The following is a 25,818-nucleotide window of genomic DNA, read 5'->3' as shown; positions in this document are numbered from 1 at the left end:
GACTTTTTTTTATCAGTTCAAATTTTCATAAAAATCAATAATCTCCACCTGAAATTAATATCAAATATTTTAATAACAGTAACATTGTCAATAATTTTGAAATTGCCACCATTACTATGGTATCGAATGAAAATATCAATATATTATCAATAATATTGATACTGTGAAATGGAAATATCAATGTCTTAACAATCAATATATCAAACTAGTTCTAACTTCTTTCCCGGGGAAAACTGTTTTATTGCATTCAAAAATGTAGAAATCAGGATTGTATTCTACTTTTACTTATTAAAACTATGTAATTCGAATAACGCATTTCCAAACAAAGATGTAGATGACATTTGAGAATATGAATAGTCGATAATTATTATTTATTGATGTATTGATAATATTATATCGACATTTTGGGTCTATCGATAGAATGATCATGATGACATGATGCACAACCTCAATTAATTTTGCAAAGGACCAACAGTTTTTCGAATGAGTTTCATAGTCTGTAATTTTTGTGATTTTATCCAGGAAATATAGGTAATTCGAGTGATTTTGTTCTTATTGATGTACCGTATAATGAAAGAATAAATTTATTATAGGTCTAAATACTTATATATTTAAATGATAATCTTCTCGAAAGACTATTACAGGCCACGCATAACATAACCTTATAACACAACACTGAATACTGTATTATTTAAGGCATAACTTAATAATAATAATAAGAGAAAAGCCTCTTGAATTTATCATTGCTGGAAATGAGATGATTATTATTCTAGGCAGACACATCCCAGGGTTATATGCTGGTACATATAAATTTAAATGTGTAACAAAACTTTTTATTTAGCCTAGCCTAAGTAATTGAGGTCACCACAAACAAATCTACACTCATGTTATTATAATGAACTTAATATCAATAATATATGACTGTGGATTGATAGATTAAAATTTATTTAGTTGTTTTCTGGACCGGCAGGCTTTATTTAAACTTTTTCCAGCAAGCAATTGATTCACTTATTTATATTAACAGCTTTATATCTTATTCCAATTTGAAAAAACTATCGGTGTATTCCTCTCATTTTAGCAATATATATTTTATATAATAAGAAAGAGTGAGACTGTGTGTTTGCAACATGTGTGTTTTTCCAATTTTCTAGTCAAAAAATATTATTTGAAATATGTCTAATTATAAGTAAACTTTTATTTCATCTCTAATAGGAGCTGTGGTGATGAAATTTTCCAACACAAAAGAAAAAGACATATAGAAGCTGTACAGTAATCAAATACTGGCTGAAGTCTCCAAAAACTCGGTTTACCAGCAAAGAGAATCTAAGTAAGTCTCATTTTGATTAATTTAAAACAGAATATAAAGTCAAACAATTTTTTTCTATGGGTGATGTCCACATGAGCTCTAGGCTTGTGCTAATCATTATAAGTTAGTAATCATACCGGGTGAGTCATATGTAAGGGAACCTTTCAATAAATTAGAGACTGTTGAAGATATAATACTGTAGCTTTCAGGATATGTTACTGGTCAAATACTCTAACTCTTGACGTATGGTACAACTGAATTTCAACCCCTTCATAAGGGGTTGACTAGGTTCAGAATGTATAATATGGTGACTCAAAGAGTTTTAACTGGAATATTTTCAATGTAAACGCCTATTGTGTGGTACATTATTTTAAAGGGCTTTTTAAAACAAGAAACATAACATCAATTAAAATGTACTATGAAACTTGAATCCAAAACGATGGCTGATTGAAGTTACAGTTTGTAAAGAAATGAGGGGTTATAACTCAAATATTTTTAATGTAAACACCCATTGTGTGATACATCATTATAAAGGCCTTTTTAAAACTAGAAAGATGACATCAATAAAAATCTATGATACTTTTATCCAAAATGGCGGCTGATTGAATTTTATCAATTATTTCCTTTAAAAACCAAAACTTCAATCAGCCGCCATTTTGGATAAAAGTATCATAGAAGATTTTTATTGATTTCATCTTTCTCGTTTTGAGAAGGCTTTTGAGATAATACACAATGGGTATTTACATTCAAAATCTTTGATTTACAACCCCCAAGTCACCCCCTTATGAGGAGTTGAAATTCAGTTGTATGTCAAAAGGTGGGGTATTCGACCAATAACTTATCCTGAAAGTTACAGTATTATATCTACAACAGTCTCCAACTTATTGAAGGGTTGAAGACTGTGATGTTTTGAAAATAAATTCAATTTTAATATGAGTTATTGTTGTTTCGCCATTTTATTAAAGCAAAAATCTCCCTATTGGCCATCCAGACATTTATGTTTTTTTCCCATTGGTGATGCAAAGCTAATACAAGCAAATGGCTGATACAAAGTCCAACAGCTGAAAAAAGAAGCTTACATGAAACATTTTTGAAATTTGTCAGCTGTTCAATGATTACAAATGAAAATGAGCTTTCTTTTTGTAATTATAGTGTCCAGCTGTTAGATTGCATATATCACTACTTACTAGTGAAAATCCATTTGTCTGAATAGGACTTTATAGTTGAGTTTAATTTTTATTCAGTTTTGTGTAAAATTATTGTAAAGTTGGGGTAGAGAATTTACTTCACATTATATTGTGGTTATTCAAAAGTTTTATAAGATTTATAGTTTTTTAATGTAAAAATAAAGATTTGGAAAGGTTATTTATTCAGAATAATTCACTTCTCCATCTTTTCACGATAAAATATTGTAAAAATGTATTTTAAAAACGTTATTTTCATGTGAATTTTTGGAAATTTTCATGCGAAAGAAATAACCAAATGTTAGACAAAAAATGTAGAAAAAACCGTTTTATTCATGTTCTTTTCTGAGAGTTCAGTTGTCACAAAGTAAAATTGTGACGAGAAAATAGTTAATAATATTATTGAAAGACGCTCAGCTATCAGCAAAGCTAGCCGACCGCGGAGATAAGGAAGGTACCGATGGCGCACCATCTTCCGCGCATCGAGACGATTTCCACCGCCTCTGGCGGCGGCACAACTCCATCCCCTCCACTTTGGGGGAGTATTTAAACGCTGGACGAGCTCCAGATCACAGCATTCCGCTCACAACCTTCCTGCTCCTTGTACAGCGGCCCGTTGGCTGCCGTACGTCCCTGACCTTCCATTCCCCCAGGGCACAGCGGACCGTTGTCTGCCGTCCCTGTCCTCCTTCTCCCCAGGGCACAGCGGACCGTTGTCTGCCGTCCCTATTCTTCCTTCTCCCTGGGGCACAGCGGACCGTTGTCTGCCGTCCCTGTCCTCCCATCTCCCTAGGGCACAGCGGACCGTTGTCTGCCGTCCCTATTCTTCCTTCTCCCCAGGGCACAGTGGACCGTTGTCTGCCGTCCCTATTCTTCCATCTCCTTAGGGCACAGCGGACCGTTGTCTGCCGTCTCTGTCCTCCCATCTCCCTAGGGCACAGTGGACCGTTGTCTGCCGTCCCTGTCCTCCCATCTCCCTGGGGCACAGCGGACCGTTGTCTGCCGTCCCTGTCCTCCCATTTCCCCAGGGCACAGCGGACCGTTGTCTGCCGTCCCTATCTTTCCATCTCCCCAGGGCACAGCGGACCGTTGTCTGCCGTCCCTATTCTTTCCATCCCCTCAGGGCACAGCGGACCGTTGTCTGCCGTCCCTATTCTTCCTTCTCCCCAGGGCACAGCGGACCGTTGTCTGCCGTCCCTATTCTTCCTTCTCCCCAGGGCACAGCGGACCGTTGTCTGCCGTCCCTATCCTGTCTGTCCTTCCTCTTCCTACTTCACTGGAGCGGAACCGAGGCCGTAAGGTCAATACTAAATTACATCAAAGTGGTGTCATCAGAGAAGAGAGCGACCTTCACGCCATCAGAAGCACCAGGAGGTGCTGTTCACGCCAGCTGAGGCACAAAGAAGAAGGAAGAGGAACTTCGACTTGCCTCCTTTCCCCAGCCACATTACGACTGAGCGAAGTCATCCAGGAGCAACACCTGGGTATCAATCACCCACCTCTGAAGCTACTCAGGGTGTTCGTGATACAGTATAACGTGAAAATGTAGAAACAAAAAAACGTTATTTTCAAGTTTCAGTTTCACGTACTTTTCACTTGAAAAGTTGGAACATTTACACTTTTTTTCATGTGAAAAAATGTGATTTTCTCGACTTTTCCACCAGAATATGACATTATGATGTAAAACTGTGAGGACATAATTTTCACGTGAAAAAAACGGTCTTGTGTTATCTTGGACTTTCCTTCCAGAAGAGGGAGAGTCATGCATATTTAAATACATTTTTAGGTTATTAAATAAATTTGCTAGCAGATTAATTCAGGAAATAAAATCCTTATTTTCTAATCTGTAAAGATTGTATACTTTGAACTGTTATTTGTTCTAGAAATGTTCAAACACCGGATCCTGGAGAAAAATCTGAATGCTACAAAAATTGAGATTGAATTGAGGTGCAGTAACATGAACCAGTATGTAGCTCAAAAAATTGCTACTTTGAACAGGAAGAGATCAAAGTATTCTGGAGCACAACAATAAGGACCTTTCTTAATAGATAAATGACATGCATATGAGTTATTTTAATAAACAAACTTCTCACATTATTTATGTCTTAACTATTTACATCCCTTAATTTTTCATCAATATGTCAATAGACATCTATTCACTGAATCCAATTCACTTATATTAATTATAGATAATTAAACAGGTATACTCTCTTGTCTGATGCCAGTTGCAGTTGGGTTAAAATATTATAATCCTTGCAAATGTTATCTTCATCCTAAGCTGCTCTCCCAGATTTAAAAGAGGATTTTTTCTATAAAGGAGACAGGCTGCTTATAGATGGCTATTGATCTGTATTCATATCAATACAGCTGGTCATGTATTGATATCCATGGCTACCTATTGATGTGTATTTATATCATTAGGTATTTGGGCCAATACATATCCATGGAAATGTATTGATGTGTATTGATATCAATACAGCTGGTTATGTATTGATATCCATGGATATCTATTGATTTGTATTGATATCAATAGGTATTTGGGCCAATACACATCAATACATATCCATGGAAATGTATTGATGTGTATTGATATCAATACAGCTGGTTATGTATTGATATCCATGGATACCTATTGATGTGTATTGGCCAAAATACATATTGATATCAATACATTTTTTTATTGATCTCTATTGATCACTTCCACTAGGGATGGTTGCTATTTATAGGTTAACATGTAAATTTGTGTTACTTTGAACTTAGTTTATTTTGAAAACAATAGTGACCGCCGTTTGATTTTTGTAATTTTGTGCTCAAAATAACATACTAAATCGATCCCAACCAAAAATTTTATGACAGGTATGTTGGCACTGTACGTGCACTTTAGCTAATATGTTCTTTATTCCCTACATTTCTTTGATTATTTTGAGTTCTATTCTGTATTAATTTTCCTTTTTGTTTGTAAATCATTCTATCAATAGTTTTGGTATTATATCCATTTGTTATTGCCATATATTTTATTATTATAGTATAACAACATATGTTTTTAATTTGTTATTACTGTTACTAAGTCTCCAAACAAACTCATTCCAATTTGAAACCTGTATAGTTCAAGTTATCAAAAACCTTTCTTAAGGTATTAAATACTTATGTCGTGTTCACTCTCATTCCTATTACAATTTTAATAACTTGATATTGTAAAATGAATACGATACTGAAGCCAGACAAGTTTAGTGTGGATTCAAACTTATCAACTGCAAGCAAGGAATGGACACATTGGCACAAAACTTTTCAGAACTTAATTACCAGTATCGCACCACAATCATCAGACTCTGAAAAGCTCAAAACACTTATCAACTTCATCACTCCAGATATTTATGAGTACATAAGCGAAAGTGGTACGTATAATGATGCTATATCTACTTCAAGGAGAATCTATGTAAAACCTGTAAATTGAATATTTTCAAGACATAAACTATCTGCACGTCAACAACATCCTGATGAGACTATTGATCAATATCTTCATGCCTTAAAACTATTAAGTAAGGATTGTGAGTTTAAAGCTGTGACAGCTGAGAGAAATAGGGATGATTATATTCGTGACTCATTTATTGCTGGAATGAAGTCTCCTACAATTCGCCAGCGTTTACTAGAGAATGTTGCATTAACACTAGAAGAGGCATATAGTCAAGCCAGATCCCTGGAACTTGCATAATATGCACAATCATTAGCTTTCCAATCTTCATCCCAATTGAATGCAACTTCTTCCCAAAATACTAAGCAAGCAATCAGAAAACTGTTTATTAGCTGCTGCTAATGAAAAATGCTATTTTTGTGGTAATCTGAGACATCCTCGGGTCAGCTGCCCAGCTAAAAATTCAATTTGTCATAATTGTGGAAAACAGGGGCACTTTGCTAAGGTCTGCAGGTCGAGTAAATTACAAACCAAACAATCAAAAAAATCGAAAGATATTATGATCTCTATTGACCTAGCAGCTTCGCCCGGAGGATTGACAGAGAGTACAGTACAAGCCCCAGTTAATGGAAAATCTGTCTCTGCTTTGATAGATACAGAGAGTTCTCTGAGTTTTATAAACAATTCTACTGCTCTTAACCTAGGTCTTCCTATATAAGACCAGGCAGGGGTACTGTATCAATGGCGACTACATCAATCACATCCAATATAACAGGAGAATGCTTAGTGATCTTGTTATTCTTGATCACTGTTACAAACAAGCAAATCTTTCGGTCTTACCAGAGCTTTGTGCGGATATAATTGTTGGACATGATATTTTGAAAGACCATGAAAGTATTAAAGTAGTTCTTGGTGGAAAAAAGCCGCAGTTAACCGTATGCAGCGTGGCAGCCTCAACTGTAGAACTGGTGTCATTGTTTTCTAATTAAAAACCGGAATGTAAACCAATTTTGCAATCAAATATCATCGACACAGTATGGATGATTTGAAGTTTATTGAAAATGAAGTAAGTAAAATGCTTAAATACGATGTTATAGAGCCCAGCATTTCTCCATGGAGAGCTCAAGCGTTAGTGGTTACAAATGAAAATCATAGAAAAAGAATGGTCATTGATTACTCCAAAACTATAAATCGTTTTACATTACTGGATGCTTACCCACTACCAAGAATCGATGATATTGTAAAGAAAGTTGCAAATTATGAGTTTTTCAGTACTATCGACTTGAAAAGTGCATACCACCAAATTACGATAAGGAAAGAAGAAAAGCACTACACAGCATTTGAGGCATGTGGTCAACTCTACCAGTTAAACGCATTCCGTTTGGGGTCACTAATGGAGTGGCAGTGTTCCAACGTGTGATTGACCAAGTTATACGGTCTGAACAGCTACAAGACACTTATGCTTACCTTGATGATGTTACAATCTGTGGCAAAACACAGGAGCAACACGATATAAACTTGAAAAAGTTTATCAATGCTGCTAACAAATACAACCTAACTATCAATAATGAGAAGTCTTCATTTTCACTGAAATCAATCAACTTGTTGAGCTATCATATATCTAACAAACTATCAAGCCTGACCCCAGCCGATTGGAACCACTGAAAATTTACCTCCGCCTAGAGACACTGCATCGCTGAGGAGGACCCTTGGTATGTTTTCACATTATGCATCACTAATACTACTCTTGCCCGTGATTCCTCTTGCCCGTACTGCATTTCCCTTGTCCAAAGCAGTGTTACAATCGTTTGAAACTATAAAAAGTGAGATAATGGGATCCGTAGTAAGCTGCATTGACCCTGAAGCAAAATTCATTGTGGAAACTGATGCATCTGAGAGCACCATTGCTGCTACTTTGACTCAATCAAACCGTCCAGTTGCATTCTTCTCAAGGATACTTTCACCAGCAGAACAAAGACATCCAAGTGTTGAGAAAGAAGCACAAGCCATTGTAGAAGCACTGCGAAAATGGCGTCACTACTTGGTTGCCAAAAATTTCAAGCTAATTACTGATCAGAGGTCGGTAGCTTTTATGTTTGATAACAACCGTCATGGTAAAGTGAAAAATGAAAAGATAATGAGGTGGAAACTGGAACTGTCTTGTTTTCATTATGATATTGTATATAGACCTGGCAAAGATAATATGGCTGCTGATGCTCTGTCTAGAGTATGTTTTTCAATCCAAAATCAGGAAAATCTATTAGTTGATTTACATGAGTCTCTATGCCACCCTGGCATAACACGGTTGTACCACTGGGTTCGGAGTAAAAACTTACCCTACTCAATTGATGAAATCAGACGCATAACAAACTCCTGCAAAGTGTGTGCTGCTGTCAAGCCCAAATTCTTCAAACACAAAGGTACTCTGATTAAAGCCACTTCTGCATTTGAACGGCTAAATATCGATTTCAAAGGCCCTCAGTCTTCATCAAGTCGAAATCGTTATTTATTGGTAATAGTAGATGAGTTTTCACGGTTCCCTTTTGCTTTCCCATGTCCAGACATGTCATCATCTACAGTCAAATCAAAACTGAAAACCCTGTTTTCTACGTTCGGGGTTCCTAGTTACATACATTCAGACAGAGGAACATCATTTATGAGTCAAGACTTGAAAAATTACCTAAACTTGCATGGAATTGCAACTAGCTCTAGCAGAACCACTGCTTACAACCCAGCAGGTAATGGACAGGTTGAAAGATATAATGGTATTCTATGGAAAACGATTGAGCTAGCATTAAAATCACTTAATTTAGAAATAAATCGATAAGAGTCAGTTTTAGAAGATGCTCTTAGCTCAACAAGAACATTACTTTGCACAGCCACAAATCAAACTCCTCATGAGCGTATGTTCTTACACCCACGTAGATCTGGAAACAATGGTGTTTTAGCTCCTTCTTGGCTTCTCAATTCCGGCCCTGTCTATTTAAAAAAATTCAATCGAACATCTAAATATGAGCCACTTGTTGAAGAGGTCGAACTTCTACATGGAAATGCTGAGTATGCACATGTAAAGCTACCTGATGGAAGAGAAACCACAGTATCAACACGTCATCTTGCTCCAGTTGGAGAGTACGAAAACAGAGATCACGAAGAACAAACCGATTCTGAAAATGATGGAAATTCTCAATTACCAACTTCCGAACTTGAACCTGAACTTGAATACTTCCATAATCCTCAAGCAACCCAAACCCAAGAAAACGAAACTAGTACTACTGCCGAGAGCTTACAACCTAGACAACAGACTACTGGACGAGAAAGCCAAAATACATATCCAAGAAGAAGTTTTAGAAATAGAAGACTTCCTAATTATTTGAATGACTACATTCATTAACTCTTTGGGGGGAAGAATGCAGTATAACAACATATGTTTTGAATTTGTTATTACTGTTACTAAGTCTCCAAACAAACTCATTCCAATTCGAAACCTGTATAGCTCAAGTTATTAAAAACCTTTCTTAAGGTATTAAATACTTATGTCGTGTTTACTCTCATTCCTATTACAATTATTTTCTTCTCTTTTCTGTAATATTATCTTTTGACATGGGAATATTTTATTAGCCTGTATATCATTGAATTGAAAGTTGAAATTTTTTGTTGCCAAGGATGATTTAAATCTCTAGGAATTATACAATCTGTATGTGTGGTTTTCTATAAATTCTAAAATAATGTTTGTTATATTTCATACTAATTGTTAAATCAAGAAAAATTATTTCATGTTCTTGAGCTTCCATCGTAAATTTTATAGAAGGTGATATTGAATTTAAATATTTGCAAACTTCATATGCAGGAGCATTACGATAATTTACTACTGGCCTTATTGGTATTCCAAACCTTATGTATTTTTGGTTGGCCTCTAAACATTGGAGATAAAGGGTTTATCATCTTCATTTTAAATTGTTCTGCTCTGGAGATTGATTTACATTTAGATATGATATTATTTATATTTTTACTATATTCAAGAAGTGGATCTTTTGTTAAATTTTCAAATTTGTTATCTCCAATGAATTTCTCTACTTTATCATTATAATCTGTTTGTTTTATGATAGCTGTAGTAATTCCTTTGTCTGCTTTTGTGATAATGGCATCCTCATTCTTCAATTTGTTCGAAATGGATTCCACCAGTTCCATATCTTCCTTGGATCTTTCAAAAATTTTATTTTTACTCATATTATTTCCTTTTTCAATTGCATTTATGAAATTTGTTCTCAAAACGTTTTGATCCTCTCTCTCTCTTTCTTTCTTATAGACGTTTCCACTTCCATCAGTTGTTCTTTCATGACATACACTTTGTTATCTAAATTTATATTATATTTTAATGCTTTTGAAATAAATTATTCTCTTTTCCAGTGAAGCCAATATTTGTAAGGTTCTTCACTTTATCATATGATTTATACTCTTCAATTTCATTGTAGTAGTTATTATCAGTATTTTTCTTTTGTTTTTGGATCAGCAAGCTAATTTTCTTTGTTTGTGTGAGTTTTTTCTTTTCAATGATAGGCTTAATCCACGTTTCAATATAGATTTTGAATTCTTCTATTGATTCGGCATGGAAATGATTCTCTATCTGCTCTTTTATTATCTGATTCTTTTTGTTTAATCTTTTCAATTTTGAATATAAATAATTTATCTCCTCTTTAATCCAAATTTGTTGTGCAGTTTTCATGGTTTTTGTAGCAGCTCTTGATTTAGACTTTGTGAAAATATGTACATAACTAGGAATAATACTATTTCTCAAACAAGTTTTGTTAAATAAAATATCTTCTCTTACCTTTCTTATTTTTAATTGTGTATATTTCCATTTATGGACGGTTTGGTTGGTATGCCATCTTATTGGTCTCTTTCCTGTATAGGGCTACTTGTAATATAAATATAAAGAAAATAAAAATCTTAGTACCCTTTTTTTGAAATATTTTATCACAACATGTTTCGGACATTTATGCCATTTTCAAGTGATATGAAGTAAATAAATAAATACTAGCCTAACAATCAGTTGAGTAGTTTGCCGTGTTACAACAGAAATTTCAACATCATTGTTATATACTGAAACAGATCTGTTACCACTTAATTCCTTAATTGGTAAAATAAAGACAGAACCTTCAGAACATAAGTTTGTCTCAGTGGTAAAATATTCAGTGCTTTGAAAATTGGAAATGTATGTGGCCTCCTATTAAGCTATTAACTCCCTGTATAATCCTTATTGAAGACTCCTGTAGCACTACAAGCTTTTTATAATGAGAAACAAAAGTGGATGCCCAACAGGAAATTCCGTATACAAGCTTAGAATGAAAAAATGCATAGTACATAATCCGTAGAAAATGTTTAGGGAAAAACTGCTTCAAGTGATAAAATCGTCTTATCAAGAATCTCATCAATACATCTTTATTTTCTTTATGTGGGAGTCCCGAGTTAATCTATAATCAAGAATCAAACCCAAGTATTTTATTGTATCAGATTGATTTATCTAGTCACAGCTACATGACACACTATTACTACCAACTTTATGATATTTTAGAGAAACTGGAAAACTGAAAGGGGAAATTTATATATTTAGTTTTAGATGCACTTAGTGCTAATTTATTATATTGGAACCAACAACACAAGACATTAAGATTCAGCTGCATCATTTTTTGCAATTTTATCTCACTGTCAGAAGAATATGCTAACGCAGTATCATCTGCAAAAGAAGTTAAATAGCCTTGAAAGTTATGGGAAAAGAGATCATTTAAGTAAATCAGGAAAAGGATCGGACCCAATACCGATCCCTCAGGTACACCACAAGTGATCAAAGCCAAATCTCCAATGGAGGCATATTGTCTACGATTAGGCTATACAGGTATGACTCGATACATCTAAAGACACCCCCCGGATACCAGATTCATGCAATTCTGCGTAAAAGAATGCAATGATCCACCGTATCACCCCGCAAAATAGCCAATGTAGCCATCAATATTAAACGGAAACGTGTCATCAAGTGGCTGAAACCACGTCTCAGTCAATATTATTAGGTCAGGTTTCAATTTCCAACAATATGAGCAATAAATGCATCAAAATTTTTATCAAGGCTGCGAATATTTTGGTGAATTATCAATAGATTATCGGCATCAGTCACAAAGCACGAGTTTATCTCGCTAATGTCAATTAAATATTTACATTCTTCCATAATTTATAGATCCAAATGAACTTAAAATGAATAATAGAAATGGGCTCCGAAGAAAATTGTTCACATGTACCAACAATAGGTCCATACTAGTTACATCATTCACATCACAAGCACTAAGATTAAAACAGATGAAGAAATATGTAAGGAAACTTATATGAGTGAAGAAAGAACAGGGAATGGAATAGAAAAGATGAAAGCATCACAATATGATTAAATTCATTGACAAGAAGTAATACGCTTATTAAAGGGATCCAACGTCAATGAGACTCATATAAAAAGAAATAAATATAAGATAAATTGATGAATATATAAATAATAATTATTATCAGCAATGTGCTCCGACAATTGAGAAAGTACTATTACAAATTAAAAATATAATCTAGAATCTTCGTAATGCCAAAAAAATTGCTTTGATACTTTCAAAAAGTAGTGAAAAAATACAACAAAATAAAAGAGTCTCGTCGACATGTCTTCTCAAATCGCTCTTGAACTAACCAAAAAATATCAATATCTCAGAGCAATATTCTTCAGAAGCTAGTGATTATTGGAGCATCGAAGATATACTATGAATCTGCTATAAAGCTGCTCGTGTTGTTCAACTATGAATTTTTCAATTTGGTTATTCTTGATGTGGGAAAAACAGATTAACAAGCGTTTATATGTGGTGATTCTATACCAGAATTCTTAAACTGTTATTCTATACACTGCTTCCGAGGCTGTGGGAAGTCGGAGAGTATTTTGGAGAAGGAGGTTAGGATCAAGATACAATAGTTTCTATTGTAAGATTCACTTCAAGCCATCAGAATTCCACACAAATAGCTCCAATCCTCCCCATTCAAGCGATTCTGACAGTTTGGAATGAATCGCGCAACCAGGACTATTTGAATATCTCGGATAACATTTTCGTACAATTAAATGCGGAGCCGGCTGGCTTAACCACCACTATTCTGCTAAATTTACAACAGGCCATAGTGAGATTCCCTTGATACTGTCAGTATCCCTTGAAGGATGATATCGATGTTCTCCATTCAACCTATCCTGAACTTTGCAGGTTACAGTGAGATTCATTCTAAACTGTCGGCATAGTATAATATTATTATCGCTTCTTATTCAACCAATGCTGATAGTCTGACTTGTAGCAAGCTCTGACTCGATTTTCATTCCACTGATGCCTCACAGATTTGGTTAGGGCAGTCTATCCTATAATACAAGTAGCTTTGCCGACCCTTATCATCGTATCCTGTATCTCAGAACAGTTTAGCTGAAGCAGTTCAAATTGGCTATTAGGCTGTCTAAATCTCTCTTAATCTATATGAGCTATTTGAATAATCGTCAACTATATTGACATTTATCGTGGATGAATGGATAAGACAGCATATGATTATATTGTTACTTGGATTAATAAAAAATTCTAATCTAGTATAATTTATTAGAAATACAAATCTCAGTACCCTTTTTGAATTATTTTATCACAACATGTTTCGGACATGCTAATCATTCTATTCTATGACAACATGAAGTAATCAAAATGAGGTAGGTCTTTATTAATATGAGTTATGGAAATTGAAACTCATAGAATCCTGAAATCATCTATTAGATAATTTTATCTATGATCTATCAGAATGATTCTGCTGAAGAATGATCCATTGGACTATTCATAGGTGAAGCTGAAGTTCTTCCATCAAACCGGTCAGGAATACTCTCCAGGAAAGCAATTAGAAGGTACTGAGTTCGATTCCCGGGCTGACAAAATTTTTGAATAGTAGCGCTCATCGGATTTCCATCTAGCTGTTTACCCTGTTGTCAATATTTTCAGTAGCATAAGTCTTCGGGGTGAATAACAGCATTTAATTTGAAGTTTTGTTTAATAATAATAGTTTATTAAATATATGTACCATGAATAATAGTATATAATATGTATTATAGGTAGGTTGGTGTGAATGGATAGTCTGAGTTAAAATAATTGAGTTTGAAATTCAAATATTATTCCATCCACAAATGGAACCATATCCATGATTCGATTTTCTTCGTACTCATACTTATTGAGAAACAGGAATCTAGTAGATATTATAGATATTTTGGAGAAGGCTTCTTGAATGGATCGGTGTAATCATTCTTATTGTTATTTGAATACGTATGTCCATTGTAAAAGTGATGGCTATATGTATTGAACATTTAGAGTTTTCCCTATTGCAATATTCTCCATTATTTGGACAATAATGCGAGGATACAAATCCATCATCCCATGACAGACTTTTATCTCTGTCAATCCACATTAGCTCCAAGCTTATATGGTAATGATTCGCTATGATGATTTTCAGTTCACTAACATTTCTGCTCAAAATTGTATTGTGAGATTCACTTTTAACTGTCAGCATCGTTTTTTTAATAACATTTATGCTTTCCTTTCAATCAATGCTGAGAGTTTGAAGTGGATATCATCAAAGTAGATTCTTGAAAAATGAGTTCCTCGAATCAAATCCTATGGAGTTTTTAGTCAATCAACGAATATTCTATCGAACTCAATTGAATACACACCAAATCCGGTGATCAATACATCACCAATACATTTCAACCCGGTATCACTTATGGTTTGTTAATGAGCACTGAAGCAGACACGATAAAAAAACTTCCTTGAGCTTTCCTGATACAAAACTAAAATTTCACCTTGAGTAGACTTCAGCTAATTCATAGGTTATTCCGTAGATGTACGATACCTGACCTTTTAAAGCTCAAATACTCCAACTCAACACTTCTATATAGTGAGATACTCAACTGTCCAACTAAACTCTCTTATCTGTCATCATTGGTAGTAAGGGAAGCATCTATGTCAATTACGGGGAATGCTGAAAGTAATACGTGAATCTGACTATAGTTTCCGCATGCTGCAACTAATGACTGGTTCAAAAATTTGCAGCGTCAAGTAATTTTGCGGTTGAGATAATTGCAGGCATTGGCCGTCAAACTGAGCAACTTTGTTTTGTTGCTTTCAAGCATGAAGTTGTAGCGGCTTAGCATAAGCCCCGCCAACGGCAGGACTTAGCGCTTTATTCGAATTTCGGCGGAGTTGAGAGTTGCTGCTTGCTCGTTACGCCAAGAATTTTCTTGTAGCTGCCCGGCTTTTGAATTATCATTTTCGGGACTATTAAAGTACCTTCCGCTCTTGCTAAGAGTTTATCTCTCATTTTCTCTCCCTGTCTTCCAGGCTTGCTTCTCTTTGAATACCTGCTACTAGTTTCGTTTTAAATACAGGATACTCTTCCTTATCTCCCCCATCACAGAATTTTCATTATACTATTTCTGAAACTGAAATCAACTTCCATATAAGCAGACAAAATAAAATACATTGTAGAGTCAAAAGAAATTTGTAAAATATGAGAAGAATGGAGAAGGTTGAGATTTCAAGTTCTAAGATTTTAATATTCTGAAGTCCAAACCAATGAGTATCTAGACTCTTTTAACAAATTCAAATGAAATCGTGACTCAAATGAACATTCGAATTCCTCTTCAATTGAGTATTTCCAATCATAGTCTACAGGAATAAAATGGAAAAAAGCTTTAGAAAAAGAATTATTCATGCACAGAGATTCATGGGAGTATTATATCGTTGAAAGCATGATTTTTATCATTCAGAAAGAATTTCTAGACCTGTTAACCTATTGTGAATGTTCGGTAATCTATTTCTTATTAAGTTGAATGTTTTTTGTCAGGAGGAATTGGTAGCCGTACGTTACTGAATCGATATACACAAGACAGTGCGAGATGAATAAGCTTGAGCTGTGTAAAATTTTGCATGGATTCCGGTCGTCTTATGAATATAGAATGTCTTTCACCATTGAACATTAAATTTAATGATAATAATTGTGATGGGAAAAGTTCAAGTTTGTATAACCTCAATGACACATTTCAAGCTTATTCTTCAATAATCTTCTTAACTGGAAAACTAAATTTCCGTTCCATAAATAAAATTAGAAATTGGATAATAGGACTAAAAATTCACCCAATAATTGAGACCCTTCGTGGAATTGATTGGATGAGAAACATTGATGTCATTTATTGGGAATGCTGTCTTTATATTTGGAGTGAACTGAGTTTTAGCTGGGCAATATAAATGCTCATAATTTGAGACTTGCAGAGGATGTCTTTAGTGCCAGTCTTCAGAACTCTAACCAATAGAGGTGGAAGTACAGTCAGACCAGCATTAAATTGTACTCGTGATATGATTGGTTGTCGCGTGCTAAGCCCTACTGAAACTAGTCACGCCTCCGGCCAATCATAAGTATCAGGGCGGAATGTATACTCCATATTTTTCCAGAGTGTGCATTTCCATTCGGGTTGAGTCTTTTCATATTGTGATATTGTGACATAATCACAACTAACTTAACTCATTGTAGACTTATTATTTACTTCAAACTGAATTTGAATGACAGTGGCTACCTCTCAATATTTTGGTGTCTTATTTGACTTTTCTCACTCAGGGCAGTCAAACGAATATGAATAGTCCTATCAGAGCCTATTGAAATCATTTTTTTACTGACTGTTTTGTGTAAATCTACTCTCAGATAAACTGAAACGATCTCCTGGTGACAAATGATTTTGTCAGAGAAGGCTTAGTTGTTGAAATTGTGCTAGACCCTGAGATCTGCGGATTTTTATCTGATCAATAATGTGATCCTAATTCTAGTGGTTCGAGGGTTTTGGAATTAAAAACATAGATATGCGGTTGACTGACTGCTCTTGTAATAATGAGAATAATATAGAGAATATTACAAAATACATCTTCACATGGATAATCTAATAAGCAATCTGTCTTTAAGAGACCGAATACACATGTCTTTAAGAGACCAAATACAATATGTCTTTAAGAGACCGAATGCACATGTCTTTAAGAGACCAAATACAATATGTCTTTAAGAGACCAAATTTACGGGGCACATCTGATATTGTAGTGGGGGTATCAAGTACTTATCTAAGATCTGTCGTCCTCGAGTCCGGTGTCCAAAGGGTGATGGATGAGGATGAAGGGTTATGGCCTCCAGGCATCGGGCTAGTGGCGTCAGATCGAAGATCGACTTTCAGCCCCGTACGGCAAGGTCAGATGTCCGATATCACCGGCCATCTGGGTCGGCGAATTCGTCAGCCCTCGTTCGACAGCAAGGCATATTTACAGCACGATCCTCGAATGAGTATTCAAGAATACACACACACACAAAAAAAAACCTGCAACACAAGTCACAACTACTTAGTAATGCTAGAATAAATAACATACTAAATATTGTATTCAATGAATGATTTCTCAAGAAATCATCTAATGAATACAATACATACAATTTACATTAAATATAGAATTAGAGGAATATTCTAGGTTTTAATTGTAGAATTTGAAATCTATAATGAATGGGATTATGAAAAGAAATTACTAGTTAAAAGAATGATGAACAATTACAGAGTTACAGTTGATGTACAACCAGTGAGTATTCCAAACTTTACTCACAATTACAAAATTCCAGAGATATAAATGACTGTATCAATAAAAAAATAGGAATATACTCCATTTAGTATAGCTTTCTTGTACATTAGGATATCGTATACATCTCAGATGTAAGACTACAAAATTGAGTGAAAAATTAATTAAATCAATTGAATAATTGTTAAATCAGGGGTTGTTACCTGATACATCAAAATAAAGACAATACTATAAAATATTCATTACTCACCCTTAAATGGGTTTTCGACTTCCACTAATCCATAGCCTACAATAATAATAAAGTGCAGCAGTCAACCGCTCTGAATGGAAATTAACTATGCCATTAATAATTTAATAAAAGGATTAGCGATTTCAAAACTGATGGGATAAATGATTCCCAATAATATAATTTTAGTCTCCGAGAGAGAATAAAAAACTGTCTGGAAAAGACATTATTGAATCAGGTCAATAAAAAATTAAGCTCAGAAAACATGTCTGTACTCTACAGAAGATAAAAGCGGTCTCCTGTTCAGGTCTCCAAGTCGACCGAATCAGGCTCAAAAATAGGTATCAGGGCTGGCAATATTATGCATTAGAAAATACCAAATTACAAAGGACGTGGTGGGAACGACAATAATTTCCCTCAATAGAACGAGAAAGGAATACAACTAACAAAGACAGAATACAGGAAAATTCCCTCAGTCAGAGTAGAAGACTCAGCAATAGAATGGACGTTCAACTGATTTTTCATGATGATTTTGCGTTTACAACAATTCTAAATACTCTAGGAAAACGTTGGAAAACAATAGAGGAAATATGAGGATTTAATTACGTAATGCGCAGAATGACATCATAAAACTACTCCCCGATACCGTGAGAAAATCACAACGTTAATCCAGCACTCTAATAAAATTTTATCTTGGAAAAGTTATAATTTCGAAAAAATAAATAAAATTTGGCACAAAACAAACAAATTAGCTGTTATTCATAGAATCAACCAGAATCATAATTCTCAGTTTATAGATGAATTGTAAAAGTTGAACTATGATGGTCAACATTGTATCCGTCTACAAAGTACTTTGATAATCTCGTATAATCAATTTTATCTTGATGAACGATTACCTAAAGCTAACGCTATAGTTGTATAGCGCTATATTTCATAACCCTACATAGAGCTATTTAGTAACCCACATAGTAACTATTTCATAGTTACATACAGCTATATTTCATTACTATATGCTTCTTATTAGCATTGGATATGGCGAATGAGTGATCAAAATTGTGTTCTATCTTGAATCAAGTATCACCAAGGTTTGGCAAAAGGAAGGAGAAGGATTGGAGAGGGAGTGGATCGCTGGTTTATAGAAAGAGAAATGAATAAAAAAATATAGAATAGAATGTCTGTCCTTATTTTTGACCTGGGAGGGCGAAGTTAGGGTACAGTCGGCCCTCTCTTACACTTGACCCTTCAATACAATAATGAATTTTCATTCAACAAGCAATACTCAATAAAATAAAATAAAAAAAACAATATTTTAAATTAAAAAAATAAGTGATATAGTAGAATAAACACAAAAGAAGAGCATTCTTGATATGTCAAATAACAGAGATCTGTTAGGAAATAAATAAAAATGACAGTGATAATAGAATATGGAGAATGATAGAGAAAGAGAGAGACTCTTTGGAGGAAAGAAGAAGGATTGAGAGACAGATGATGATGATGAGAGGAAGCGGAGGATGATGAGTAAGAGAAGTAGAAGTATGGAGAAAAGAAGGTGGCATGATGAAAGAGAGTAGGAAGCAGTTGATGAGTGAAATCAAGCCTAGAAGAATGTGAGAGGAATAAAACGATGGGGTGATTGGGAGGTAGAGGAGTAGGTGAGAGAGGAGAATGTGAGGAGAGAGGAGAATGTGAGGAGAGAGGAGAAGGTGACGCGGGTAAGAGGAAGAGAGAGGAATTGATGTAAATGGAGAAGAAGCAAGTGCAGTTTAGTGAACTGTTGGAGCAGATTGATTTTCATTAATTAATATTGTGCAGTAAGAGTTTTATAAAATTTTCATTCCATTGTGTTTTGTGCCGTTGAGTAGAAAAGTTTCTAGTTAAGCCCGTCTACAGTCGATTTAATCCTTTAAACTTCAGGCCTACTTAATGCAGCGCGCCAACTGCTAAATCGAAATAAGTTCTGGAAAGTAGTTGACGGTTGAACATCAACGAAACGTAACTGCTGCTCATTGAGAATTTCAACTAGATAATATACAAACCTAATAAAATAGGTCCTCCAGTCAATATTCAACCATTGTGTTGTTATTCATAACTTTTGTTCAATAAAAAAAAGTTAATTGAATCTAAATTCAACCTCTATGAAAATTCAATCAGATTTCGACCATTATTTCTATATTTTTTCAAATCAATGTCATAATACGTTCAATTTCTGTGACCAAATACTGTTACAATTTTTTTTAATTTCCGGCGTTCTATTGCAAATCGTATTTTTTCAACAGTGTTTATCACCTACGAGCTACTTCATTTCTCCATTTCTTTAAGGAAACGACTGACGATGGGCTAGTTGAGGAAACTTTGGACCAACTATAAGAAGAAACGAATGACTAGTTAAAAACCAGAGAACCGTTGAATAACTAGTTATTTGATGTAACATCCATTCCTAGCATGAAAGCCTGAAGCTGCAGGCTATTAAAAGCAGTATTCAAGTACAGGCGGCTTAATAGGAGTTTCCCGGACTTTGCAGACTCATTGAACGAGCATCACCCACCAGCAGAAAACTATCTGAATTAGTGAGAATGTGATCCGAAAACCAATAAAGTGATAAGTAATTTGCGAAAAATCACAAGCCTTGAACGGTTGATCAAATAAGAGTTTAAGCCCCGCACACACATATCGATTTTTGTTCGTACGATATTTGGCCGTCCTTATGAATTCTATCAGATTGAACGGAACTTGACAAACATCATCTGTTCAATCTAAAAAGAATAAACATCATATGTTTATAGTTATTTGTATATTTAGAGTGAAAAGTACTGTTTTTTCTCTCTGAGGGAAAAGTTTGAAGAACAATTTTCCTGAGGGAGAAAAAACATTTTTCACTCGTGATATACAGAACATTTTTCCTCCACCTACATTTCTATAAGAACTGCAAATAAAATAATTCTTAAAAACGTACGTGACCAAACAATGTGTTACAACATAATCTAAAAAGTAAACAGAAACAGCTGGCTTGTAATCACAGTTCACCGCCGACAGCGCTATTTGTCGACAAAAGTTGTAACAACAATGGCTGCCACAACTACAGCTATGATAAGTTCCCGTTTCAAATTTGATTAGTTAATGAGGAATATTCGTTGGCTGGTATTTTGAATAACATGGAATGAAAAAGAATTATACATTCTTTTAGTATACCTAGTGATATGAAGTTTGTAATAATTTTAGCATACAAACATAAATTGCTATTGATAAAATGTCTGGTTGAGGTATTGAATTTAGTTGGTTTAATGACTACTCTATATGCTTCCTCATCTGAGCTTAGACCTTCTAACCTATTTCAAATGTACGTTTTTAAAATAGAGATGCTTCCCATGTTATTTAAATGGAGTCACTTTCAGGCTTTAGGGAGTTTTCCTGTTTTTCCTCCCGACAGCGAAAAAGTGACACTTTGGTAATATTATGTTCCAGGGCAGGAGGTGGAGGAAAATACAATTACTATTAGAGAGTCCCTGGGTTGAAGAGCTCGCTCATGAACTGTTGTATTGATCTCTGAGATCCGCAACTTGTAATATTATGGTGAGTTGGTGAGAATTATTATGGAAAAAGCTAAATATTACAATCTTTTACAAGTATGATGATAACTTCAGTAGTAGGTTTCATTAGAATCCTATTACAATGGAAAAAAAACTTTCTGTCGCTTCAAAACTTTTGTCCGCTATCTTGGGTCCGTCATATGGATCCAACTTCATTTGGAATCCAGCTTCATTTTGAATATAACTTTAATTTTTCAAATGGCGAGGTGGTCATGTGATACAAGATTCCAATACAGAATTTCAAAGGAAATTTAATGACGAAACCCGCACATCGATATCTCAAACCGTTTCAATGATCTAAACATTTGAAGGTACTATTAAATTATACAAAAATGAAATGATTGAGTACGGTACTTATACATTGAATAATAGTAACTTTTAGTTGAAGTTAGCAGACGTTCTGTCTACTAAATTTGGCTTATACTACCATTTCAACACTTTGAACATAAAATTGTGATAGCAATACTGCTATCACAAGTAGTATTATTAATTGCGTGTATGTTACAGACAGGCAGACAGACGTTAACGGAAGAGAGTTAATATGGAAATTATATCAGAGTATACCAGTATCAGAGTAGCTGTCGTTGAGGAAAGACCTTTCGAATTCACGCTCTGTTATCGTAACGCGCTTATCTCTGCTATGCAATAGTTCTATTTTCTTGCTTTGCCTCTTGTTCAGTTATTCCTACCTTGATTCTATTCGTGCACTCTTCTCCATTGCCTACCGGTTTCTCTCATTCGTTCTCTTTTACACAGAATATTCGTGATTTGTCATATATATACCTAAATATGAGTGCTTGCGAGGAGTGTAAATTATCTGTGAATCGCTCGGCTAAGGATGAAGTTGTATGCACTGAGTGTAATTCTATATTTCATGGAAGATGTACTGGTGGTGGAAGGGACCTTAGTGAGGCTGAACTCGATCTAATGTCAACGCGGGTATGTATGAACTGTACATCAAAGCTTCGAGCTCCAAGAAACAGTAGTTCGGATACACCAGTAAAACGTGTAGTTAATGTAAGTGATTTACAGTCGCCAATAACAGTTGATTTTTTGAAAAAAACTATACTTGCACTGAGAGAGGAGATTGCTGAAGGTCAGGCAAAGCTTCAGCAATCGCTGCAGTCCTGCTTGGACAAGCTGACTTCCAATATGGAAATACTGACCAAACAAAGTGAAATCATTAAGACGCAGGAAAAAATCAATTCGGCTCTACAGGGTGACAATCTACAGTTGAAGAAGAGTGTCGAACTTTTGACTGATAGATTGGACGCACTCGAGCAGTACGATCGAAAAAATACGCTCGAGATCCGTGGAGTGCCATTCTCTGAATATGAAAACGTTCGCGACTTGGTGATAGCGACGTGTAGGGCTGTTGGAGTGGACGTAGGAGCCGAAGCGTTCGACGTCTGTCACCGGCTGAAGGCAAGCGCGGCGCAGCCGACGCCAGCAATAGTCGCCAAGTTTGTGCGTCGCGATGTCGCTCATCAGGTGCTCAGAGGAAAGAAGCAGGTGAGGAGACTGTCATCTCGTGTATTCGGCTTACCAGGTGAGGAACAGCCAGTTTACATAAACGGGTCACTAACATTGGTACGAAGAAAGATGTTGTCTCAGGCAAAGAAACTTCAAAGGGAGCGAGGTTACAAGTATGTTTGGGTTGATTGGGCTGGGAATGTGAAAATTCGTCCTGTGGATAAAGGAAGGGTATTTACAGATGAACTGCAGACTTTCATGGCCGAGTGTGCCTAGTACTAAGTTCCAAGTGTTTTTATAAGACCATTTTCAATTTATGTAAAAAGCTGAATCATTTTGTTTATTTTTTGCATTCTCGGAATGGAGAGTTTTTTCTATAGATTGTTTCTCATATATGTATTCTTGTGAATTGTTATACTGAAGTGTATGCAGGGAGAATGAGGGATTGCTTGAGGATTGATTGGGAATCATGATTAATTTTTATGATAATATTGTTCACTATCTATCATTCAGGTTTCAATAATGGATTTTCAATTCAAATTTACCCTTTCTTGGCATATATTTCGGTTTAAATCGCAACTAAAATCATTGAATCCTAATTTTAATAGCATTCAATCGTATAATTTAATTTTTATTCCTGTTGAATTTAATCAATGCTGAAGTTTTTTTTTTTATTTATTGCAATGCTACAGTACACTATACACTATATCCAGAAAAAGGACGATGGAGTGAGTAAGTCAATTATGTTTTCCAACGAACTAGGTCATGTAAAAACTCATGTAAAAAAGGTTCGAAGAATATTCGTGATCAAAATTTGAAGCTGATTGATCAATTCTCTCTAAAGTTCTTATCGAACATAAGAACAGACAGAGAACAACTTTGAGCTCTAGTAAGTCAAAATTGAGAGCTTCGCTAACGCTCGTTCAATAAGGATGGAAAAATACCGTACGAACAAAAATCAATATGTGTGTGTGTGTAGCTAGCCTCAGCTGTAGTGCGGACAAAGATATTATATTTCTTTGCGCTCTATAACATTTTTTAAATCGATTATAATACAGTCTGTACTAGTATTGATTTACATTGTTATTCATACATTCTCATAGAATATTCTAATGTTATTCGATTTATTATATTTCACTTTTTTGTGTGAGGGAATTTCCTGATAGTATTTCTTATTGGAATATCTTCCATTTTATTGTAATTGTAATTATTTGAGTGAACAAATAAAATTTTGAAATGGAATTGAATATGACATAATAAAGTTAATATGATCATTCTTGAATTGGAACGAACAACGAAACCTAGCTGATAAATGAGAATTTGCATTAAGATCAGTGGTAGATACTGTGACATTGAAGAAATAGAAGATATTATTATTGTCAATGGCTAGGAAGAATATCAAACGTACTGTTACTTGAAAGCAATAAAGATTACTTATCAACAGGTGAGACTGAGATAAGAGCACTGTTCCTACGGCATATTTTTGGAAGATTTATTTATTGGAAATTATTATTGGAAATCACATTAGTGAACAGCTGTTTTGAATGCAGTCAAGAAATTGGATAAAATGAATTCTCTTTACTACTGACCTTACGTTTCAAAACGATTATATAATTACTTATAAAACCAATGATTATTGTAAAAAAGATAAGAGTTTCAACAATAAAAAATATATTTTCTATTGTTGAAGTAATTTATTAATGGAAATGTACAACATGTTAAATTATTATGAAAGCGAGCAAGATCATGATACAAGCATTATCACTGATAAGAATAGTAATATTCATTTTTTTTGTGTTTGTAATAAGAATCTTCTGTATGAAATGTTAATATTATATAATAATTATAGAATCAACCGCATGGACTGATGTAAAAATCTCTGTAACCCGTTCAGGCCAATCATAGGTCAGAGAAATAACACCAAAAAGGGATGAAATTCAAACATGATATTCTATTTTTGTTATCAGCAACTAGAAAAGTCTCATCACAAGCGGTAACACATTGTATGTTATATAAGGGGAAATATGAAGAAAATTTATTTACTCTTAAAGGCAGATAAGTTAAGTTTATTTATTGTAAAACAAGAACTATTCTCTTACGCATCTCTGACGTAATGAATACGTCATACTAGTTCACCAATAGCAAAATTTCTATGCAAATTAAGTAAGACGGAACAACTCAGCCAAAAGTTTTGAAAAGACACTACTTCCCTTTTAATGCCTTCACCATAAAGACCTTTATTCTAAAAAGTTACCATTTTCTAGTGAGATTCTTGTTCGTTCAATTCATGTATTTTAATTGTTAGCCTATACTCGAGGGGATATTATTTGTTATATTTGTAAATTATTCTATCAATTGATCACTTCCATAAATCTGAATTTTAATTGTTCATTATTTATTTGGTGAAGGAAATAATTAATTTCAAAAATCCCCATGTGCTGAAGACTGAAGTTTAGACGAGCCATCGATTATAAATTAATTTAAAGAAACTACTACGCCAAGAAGGATCACGTGAGTTCTCTTCTTATCTTATGGGGCCCCACCCTTCGCTTCGTTTTCTGTGGTCGTTTAACTGTCCTTATCTGCCTGAACCACGACCTCGATTAAGTTTCATATATTGTAATATTTTTTGGTTAAATCATTTAGAATTTCAATTTATCTATAAGAATTTTTAGACTTTGTAAAAAGAACGTGCATGATAGCCAAGCATCATAGCACAAATTCAATTAAGTCTTTCGACATTGAATTATTCAAAACCTGTTTATAAAATCTTGAAACTGCAATGTTCATCAATTATTATTATTATTGCTCATTATATTTCAAATTTTAAACTCTATTTCCTGAGTTCGATTATTTATTTAGCCCTTCAGATTTTGTGTTTGGCACGTTTGTACTTGTTAAGCACCGACCAAAGACGATCATTAAAATATTGATCCAAATCTG

General features: G+C 34.6%; 1 protein-coding gene across 2 annotated transcripts; it reads left to right on the top strand.

The window, feature by feature from the left end:
- The first annotated feature begins 474 nt into the window (after positions 1–474).
- Positions 475–25,429, top strand: LOC120350865. 2 transcript variants are annotated; one of them, XM_039425915.1, is made up of 4 exons: positions 475–531; positions 1,213–1,327; positions 21,278–21,385; positions 21,910–25,429. In XM_039425915.1, exon 4 carries the CDS (start codon positions 22,192–22,194, stop codon positions 23,149–23,151), a length of 960 nt encoding a protein of 319 aa, XP_039281849.1. In that variant the 5' UTR covers positions 475–531; positions 1,213–1,327; positions 21,278–21,385; positions 21,910–22,191; the 3' UTR covers positions 23,152–25,429. The 2 variants fall into 2 exon arrangements, 1 of the variants encoding a protein (XP_039281849.1); XR_005571070.1 differs by lacking the exons at positions 21,278–21,385; positions 21,910–25,429 and adding an exon at positions 4,374–4,587.
- Positions 25,430–25,818: the final 389 nt, after the last annotated feature.

The sequence above is a fragment of the Nilaparvata lugens genome, chromosome 4 (genome assembly GCF_014356525.2).
Source record: "Nilaparvata lugens isolate BPH chromosome 4, ASM1435652v1, whole genome shotgun sequence".
Lineage (NCBI taxonomy): Eukaryota > Metazoa > Arthropoda > Insecta > Hemiptera > Delphacidae > Nilaparvata > Nilaparvata lugens.
Note: the sequence above shows the minus strand (reverse complement) of the source record. Positions and strands in the feature narration are given on the sequence as shown.